The sequence below is a fragment of the Chelmon rostratus genome, chromosome 5 (genome assembly GCF_017976325.1).
Source record: "Chelmon rostratus isolate fCheRos1 chromosome 5, fCheRos1.pri, whole genome shotgun sequence".
Classification (NCBI taxonomy): Eukaryota; Metazoa; Chordata; class Actinopteri; order Chaetodontiformes; family Chaetodontidae; genus Chelmon; species Chelmon rostratus.
The window spans coordinates 20,704,168-20,712,154 of NC_055662.1; the positions used below are offsets into that span (position 1 = coordinate 20,704,168).

General features: G+C 38.6%; 1 protein-coding gene across 1 annotated transcript; it reads right to left on the minus strand.

Annotated features, from left to right (window-relative positions):
• Positions 1-423: 423 nt before the first annotated feature.
• On the minus strand, positions 424-7,405 carry zcchc8 (zinc finger, CCHC domain containing 8). Its single transcript, XM_041937028.1, has 14 exons — positions 7,231-7,405; positions 7,022-7,064; positions 6,859-6,933; positions 6,445-6,547; positions 6,276-6,353; positions 6,040-6,143; positions 5,677-5,742; positions 5,495-5,555; positions 5,264-5,400; positions 5,003-5,145; positions 4,799-4,914; positions 3,432-3,518; positions 2,811-2,931; positions 424-2,560 (listed from the first exon to the last, which is right to left on the minus strand). The coding sequence occupies exons 1-14, from the start codon at positions 7,403-7,405 to the stop codon at positions 1,635-1,637; spliced, it is 2,235 nt and encodes a 744-aa protein (XP_041792962.1). The 3' UTR covers positions 424-1,634.
• Positions 7,406-7,987: the final 582 nt, after the last annotated feature.

The window sequence follows — 7,987 nt, forward strand, 5'->3', positions numbered from 1 at the left end:
GTAAATCAAAAGCAGTCACATTAAGCGAAATAAGGCTCATACTTTGCTGGAAAGGTACAGGTCTGTACTGTGGAGCAGTTCAAGTTAGTATTCAAGCATAATACCTTTGCCAAAGAAAATTAGATTAAAAACCTGGCTTTATAGTCATATTAACATAAGTATCTGAAAAGAAACAAAAGCCTACATTGCGTTTCTGAATTTTGAATATAAACACAGAATGTAGCGCTCCAATTCCTCAGCCAATGTCTGCAAGGTCATAATTTTACTACAAAACGTGAGTTAAATAATTCTGTCCTTTTCTCGACTTAAGCATAATTTTAGTACACTCAGACACGCAAGCCTTTTTGCACAAGTATGTAGTATGTGTGTGTGAGAGAGAGTGAGAGAAAGAGAGAGACTATTCTGTATGCATGTCATTTATAAGTGCAAGTATTTTTGACTGAAAAGTCATTGGGACCACAATTGCATAGCATTCACTTTGTTGGGAAATTCCCATGACTTTCACACAGTATGTCATAATTTCGCAATAAATATTCTAAATAGCATCTGTAAAATGATTAGAAATACCAATTTTCATGCCAAAAGGAAACCCATCAGGCAACCATTTTATTTATCTAACCATGACTTAGTCATGAAAGCTCGCCTTTCAGAATAAGGACACATGATTTTTGTTTTATTTTGTCTCAGTTCAGATCAGATCAGAATGTCCTGATTAGTCGATCAGATGTTGTCTTTTCTTCAAATCCCTTGTTTTGTTCATTCTGACCTACTCAGCTGTAGTGTTAGCTTGGCTACCATGATTGCGAGTCATGGTTAGAGTCATTAGGGTCTAGCATGTTGCTTCTTCTAGGTTGTGTTAAAATCTGTATTTGAACAGTCTATGGTGCCTTTTTGCTGGTAAATCAGTTTGGAAGGGGAGAATGAACTTTATTTCAGTTGTGATATGAATTTGATGAATGGTTCAGGCAAGAAAAAATGTTGACCATATATGAAGATTTCTAATGTCATCGCAATAAAATGCAAATTGTTGTAATGCAGACTACCAATTATATGCAATTTCATTTGCAATGTGCATCAAAATCAGCAAGTCAGCCGATTACACCAACAGAGGGTCAACCTGTTCACAAAGCTCTGCTAAAAATTAACTACAACTTAGTTCCCCTATTTGGCCAACCATGCTGTCAACACACAGAAAAATGAACGCAAACCCACATCTAGCCATGGCTACCAGACAAAATAACACATTGAAGCAAATACAAGCATGTTTTCTTAAAGATTTTAGAGCAATTCAAGTGGGACAAAAATAGAAAAAGCCATGTAAACACCATAGTACAATTAATACAGGTAAGGAAATTACCATTGGACAAATTTTACAATAAAATAAACTGCATGACTATATTATTTCTACAAAAAAAAGACTAATTGGTAAAAACCTCCAAATAATTGCTGTTGCAGCGTCCTTCACTGCCCCTCCCTCATTGTATGTTTACAGATCAAATAGCATAGACATTCAACTTGGTACAAAATAAAAAGCTAAAAAACATGCTTTATAGGATGGTCATGAAAACGAAAATATAAGTTTTTGCTTAAAAAATATCCATGTATTCTTCTGTTCAAGTTCATGACGGTAAATTTTATTTTTTCTTAGTCAAATTTCGAGGGGAACTTTTAAGTAAGTCTCTGATCTTAAGGTATGTCCCTGTGGCTGCAGCAACTTCAGTGAATTCTGGTGTATCTTCAAATGGAACGATGCCTGCTGCAAAGTTGCTCCGATGAGGAACAGCTGTTACCTTCTCGACATGCTGAGGAGAAGCACAATCCCCAGCCCCTCCATTAGAGAAATCTGGCACAGGGCTTTGAGGGGTGTCTTCCTGGTATTTGATTGGATCAGGGCTCTGTGGGCTATCCTCCTTGCATCTGATTGGATCAGGGCTCTGTGGGCTGTCATCTTGGGCTTTGACTGGACCAGGACTCTGAGGGCTGTCGTCTTTGGCTTTGACTGGTTCAGGGCTCTGAGGACTGTCATCCTCAACTTTGATTGATCCAGGGCCCTCTGGGCCCCCAGAGCAAATCTCCTGAACCCCTGGTTCTTTTTGTGTTTCACTGCTATGACACGTTTCTGCGGGTTTTGTTGTGTCCATTGCTTCTTCAACATCCTCCGTTTCTGTGTCTACATGCACAGGTGTGGACACACTTGGTGAACTGGGTACAGGTGTTCCCATTGCAGGTGTCTCACAGTCACTACTGGTGGCAGTGTCAGCATTTTCTAAAGCTGCCCAAATCAGCCTCTGCTGCTCCTCTAGTTCCTCCAGTGTCAGGTCATCCTCTGTTCCCTCCGCAGTCTCATCAACTACTGCCCAGTTACGCCCTTGCAGAGCCGGAGAGCCGTTGGTGGGTGTGAGGGGAGGTGTACCTTTAGGGAGAGGTGGAGGAGTGGGTGTGGCAGGAGGAGTGCCCTGGGGTAAAGGAGGAGGTGAACTGAAACAAGGCGAGCCAGGGGGCAGCGGAGGTTGGAACTGGAAGTCACCTGGGCCATGAGTATGATAAGGAGTTCCTGGGTCTGAGGGAAAACATGAATGAAATCACCCAAACATTACTTTGACCAAAAAGACAAAAGGCAGCAAATTCAAGTATTACTGGGTATTCTTCTGCATTTTAGCTATGAATAAAACAGATCTGTTCATTTTAGTATTTTATGTGTCAAGTCATGTGAACAAACAAGTGGATACTTAGATTGAGATCAAGAAGATTAAAGGACATTTAAATTGCATAATGATGTTTCTCCTCAAAAAACTAAGATGAACAGTTACCTGATTCAATATCCATGTCTGAGCTCCTATCTGAGTTCCCATTAGGGCTGAATCTTGTTTTCTTCCTTAGCTGTGGAGATGAGTCAGATTCATTCCGTCTCTTGTTGCAGGTGGCGTCAGGCTTTTGACAAGGAAGAATGACATGGAATCAAACTACAGAAGTATGCAAAACACTGTAAATTCCATGATTGAGCAGTGAGGATGAGGTGAGCAAAGTGGTGTGACTTTATAGGATTTCTTTTCATTGTTTGATCACCTTATGAAAACTTTAATGCATCTACTTATCTAAGTATCACTAAGATTGCAAAGAGCATAATTCATTCAAATATGAATTCATGATAGTTACAGTAATTGCTGCAGTATCTATTATGGGGTTATAATAATATTTCAACAATTCTTATGCAGTATTATAGTAACTCAATAGCTTTTGTCTTTCATTTTAAACCAGAGTGGTATCATGGAGAATGATTACAAATCTGTTAAATAGGACCCAAGGTGTCTGCTGGTAGTAATAAAGAAAATTCTGGTTTAAGTAGTGCGAAACTGTCAGAGAGGAAGATGTTACAGGAAGCAGCTGTTGATAGTAAAACAACCTATCACATGATGAATGGAGATAATTACCATAGGGAAGTTGTTGGACAGGTAGGCTGCATAGTTGTGCTTCATGTGATTATTTTGCATTGGAATAGAACCATATTGCATGAACTCCTGGAAGTCAGAAAAAGAAAGGAAAATGTGTGAGGTGTGCAACTGTGACCTAAGATCAAAAAGCACTAAAGAAAACATACTGCCTTTATGATGCTTAATGCTTCTGACAAATAAAATAATGAATACACACATATTGCTCAAGGTGACTCCATTCTACAGTATTTGCATAAATCAATTATCTAAATTTTGTGACAGAAAAAACTATTGCAACACTAGAATCCAAGGTATTTTTAACTATTCTAGCACAAATGCTGATGAAATCACATCACAGAATACTGAACTGATTTTCAATTTTTCTTCTCTATAAATAAAACAAAATACTAATATAACTGAAATATAAATTCTAGAAGAGCTCTTCCAGGCGTACAGTCAAGATGGCAGCGAAGTAAGCAAAACCAGGGATTTATTCATCTCGTATCATGCCTAAATTTAATGGATCATAACATATCTGGTATGGAATTAATCTGCACATGCTCTAGCTCAAGATGAGACCAAATGTTTCTATGGATGTCAGTTTTTGAGCCAAACAAAGGTTGAGCCTTGCTGAAATGCCTTTTACTATGGCAAAACACATATTGCATATAATGAATATTGTTGAAAAGTACCCCTGCATTCATGTGGTGTCGGTCTACGACTGTAAAAATTCATGTGAACGCCCCCTCAAATCAGAACAACTAGTCGACAAAAACTTTGACGATATTATTTGCAGATGCATGGTGGACAAAAGCAAATGTAAAAAACCCTTCTATTAATTAATGTATTGCAAATTTTTTTGTTCACATGTAATTTGTTATCTGGTATGAAGCTGTAACCATTAGTTGCTCTCCATGTAGAGTGACCTAGATTAGTTAGGAGAAGTTGGATCACTGACACCATGAGAGATCCTTGAGCATACAGTCATAAAATATGTGCACCAAATATTAGGCTGATGGGTCCAATTATATGTGAGATTTGCTGTGGACAAATACACAGGTGAATGGACGGACGGACAGACGGGCGCGCGCACACACACACTACTTACTTCTATCTTGACGTAATGCATTCCCTAGCCCCTTACCCTAACCTTATCCATCACAACTAAATCCCTAACCCAAACCTAATTCTAAAATAACTCTTAAGTCTTAACCTTACAATAGCTTTTTAAAATTGTCAGGACCGGCCAGGCTGTCCTCACTATGTAGCAAGTACAGACAACAGCACGCACGCACGCACGCACGCACGCACGCACGCACGCACGCACGCACGCACACCATTTGATAAGATTACAGCATAGGACTTACATCTTTCATTTTGTTTGGTGCAGGTACATTGAAGCCTGGGAAATCTACCAGTTTGGAAACGTCATAAGAGATGTTTTGTGAGTTGGTGGAGTCCATTGTATTACCATCATTTGAAACTAGGAAACAGAAAAACACAGATTCAGCTCAGCCTCTGTACATTTCAAAAATATTATGCTTTGTCGTAGTTTGCTCATTTCTACCTACCATTTCCATCGTACAGAGTTAAGCCAGAGTTTTCCATCTCTGCCTCTTTGAGCCAACCTGGTGGGTAGCCTAGCTGCCTCATGCGATAAATCAGAGGAGGGATGGTGTTGCCATCCATTCCCAGAGCCATCAACAGTTCCTCACTGTTTAACAACACAACACAGTGTAAAAGCGACCAAGATTAACTTTTACTTGTTACAACAGATGTGGCATTTGATTCAATGATGATTGTGTCTGTTATGTACAAAATAACAATCCTGCCTCATGACTCCTGGCTTGTATTTAGCAAACCGCTCCTCCACTTCATCAGCATGGTATCGCTGGTTACTCTGCATGGCCTGGTTGTTGTTCTGATTAAATTCCTTTCTTCTCTCATTAATTGCCGCCATGTCTTTTGGCTAGGGAGGTAATAATGTATCAATATTGTAAATCAAGTTATGACTCTTCTGCTTAATTTGGCCTTATCCCATGATAATCCTTACTTGTTCTTACCTTGGGACAGTCTCTCAGCTGATGACCACTCGAACCGCAGTTGAAACACATCGATTTGGGTCTACAATGAAGTGAAGTGATGATCTCATTATATAGTTATATGTCACAAAGGAACAAACTAAGTAAAGTCATAAACAGATGATAGAAACTAAATCAAGTTTCATAAATAACCTCAGACATACCTTTTGTCTTTCATTTCTATTTCCTGTCCATCTGTACCAATGACTTGGTTGAAAACCTGGAGATAACTTTGCAACAATTCAGGAAATTTTATCATGTCTTTGCATAATAAAAATCATCATTGAAAAAAATCATTGTCTTATCTATTTCAACCCCTTACTGAAAGTTCAGCTCATACACTGTATATTTTAAAATAAACTGGCGCATTTAAAATCAGGACATCAGTCATCATCAATCATTCCTGAAAAAAAAAAACAAATTCTTATCCCAAGACAAGACAGTTCTCTATAGATGCAAAACAAATTACTTTTCAGACTAGACTGTCAATTTCTGATGAGGTGGCAATTTATCCATCTTAAAGATACTTTGGAATATCCCATCCATCTGTCAGCTGGGGGTTTTCATTTACCAGAGGCTGTCCCAGTTTATCAAGACTGAAAGTAGTGAAATATAAGACACTTCCAACCACCTAAGAAAGAAAAATAAGAAAATATTTTATGATATGTTGATATAGCATGTAGACTATTTGAAAACATCTCATTTTGTTTCCATGTGGCAAAAAATTGTGCAAAATCACTTACAGCAACAAAAAAATACTCACTTTAAAGGCTTCTGTTCTTGTTCTTACACTACTGGAAGACGACTTCTGTGGATCTTCATCCATAGCAAAAGCAGAATTCTTCATAAAAGGAAGAACATTACTTTTATTTTTTAGCAAAGTCACAAATGTATTTAAATCAATCACAATCAAATACACTCTAGGTAAATACCTGAGGTTTTATGTGAGAGGTGGATTTTTTCTTTTCATTGCTTGGTTTCTGATGCTTCAAAATCACACTGCAGATGCAATCTTCAATTTCTTGACGACACTGCCTGAAGCGGTGAGATTTATTATTGTTTTTATTCACAATCATCATCATCATCTCTGACATGGTATGTCAGTAGTAATTTAGTGGCGATGAGCACACACAGCAAGGTGGCGAATATGCTGTAATTTCATTTTAATAGCAAATATGTAAAAAATAGTGCTGGTAAAATGTTTAACCACTAACATTAGCATGGTTAAAATAAATACGTTTACCATTACAGGCTCATCCTGACAATCAACAAAACGTAAATACTATACAAAGCACAAGTGAGCAAGTATTCTTATTTAAAAAGATTAATGAGAGGAAACTGCTTACTTTGAAATAGCGTTGTTTGCATAAAGGATTTGAAGAACTGGCCCGTCAAAGTTGACATCTTCAACTGTGATGCCGCTGTTGTAAAGCCAGGGGAAAAATTAGCGTTTTTACTGATCGGTATCGTTTCACTGAAAGTGCGCTTTACCTAGTGTAAGCTAATTACCTTGGTCGTGTCAGGATGTTCTGTTTTCTTCTCAAACCTTCATGTGATGTAGGATTAAGGAAACAGACAAGACAGCGTACAAAAAAAGATATTTTCAGGTTGTGTGTTTTCTGTTTTGAATACAAACAGGAGGCTCACTGTGCTAGCAAACGTTAGCTAGTGCTACGTCCACAACGCTAGCACAGACAGTGCGCCCCCGACAAGGATATTCTCATCAGTAAGCCTCTGAATGTAGTCATCACACTCCTCCAGTCTGCTCTTAAGATGGCTCTTCTCTTCTTGGTCTTCTCCATCGTCTGTGAAGCGAATGTGCTTCGCAACCTGCGGTGCAGAGTCATCAATCTGCTCAAAGAGCTCACTATCGCCGAAGTCAACTTCAGCCATTTTTACCCAGCTCTGTGGTACAACACGGGAGTTCATAGGTCAAAGCAACCACTCTTTGTATTCATTGGTCCTCCTTATGTCACGTGCTGGCTACAAAAAAAAAAAAAAAAAAAAAAAAAACATTTCCCGAGAACAACTGTTTTGTTTCCCCATACCCTTGTTTTACAGGTTATACAAATCCTAGTAGAAGGGAAAGACCGGCTGCGTCAGAGTACAGAAAGTAAACAAGGGATAAGATAAGACACAAAACACACCTGTGCCAACAAATTTATACGTTTGTATATAACATAACTCGTAAAAGTAAAACCATCAATTGCCTAATACAGGTACATCACATAAGTTAAGGGACACATTTCTACATAATGTAGCTGTTTCCGACATCCACTCCCAAGTTTCGATTTCACCAAAGATTTCCCAGTCAGAAATATTGAAGTAGCCATATGCTCAGATACGGTGCCTTTCATTTAGGCTGCTTTTGAAAGGATGCACGTTTATTCACATAAGCTCCGTTGGTCTGTAAGACATAGTCGAGGGCAAAACGCTCCAGTCCACCGTTTCTGTTAAGCTGTGCCAGTTTGGTTT

Bases quoted from the DNA above. Each gene is read 5' to 3' on its own strand.
- zcchc8 (XM_041937028.1), bottom strand. From the start codon at position 7,405: ATGGCTGAAGTTGACTTCGGCGATAGTGAGCTCTTTGAGCAGATTGAT. The intron at 4,915-5,002 runs GTAGGTAGAAAT...TCTGTTTCCTAG, and splicing joins AACTCTGTACGATGGAAATG to TTTCAAATGATGGTAATACA. The intron at 2,932-3,431 runs GTAATTATCTCC...CCTTGTCAAAAG, and splicing joins TGTCCAACAACTTCCCTATG to CCTGACGCCACCTGCAACAA.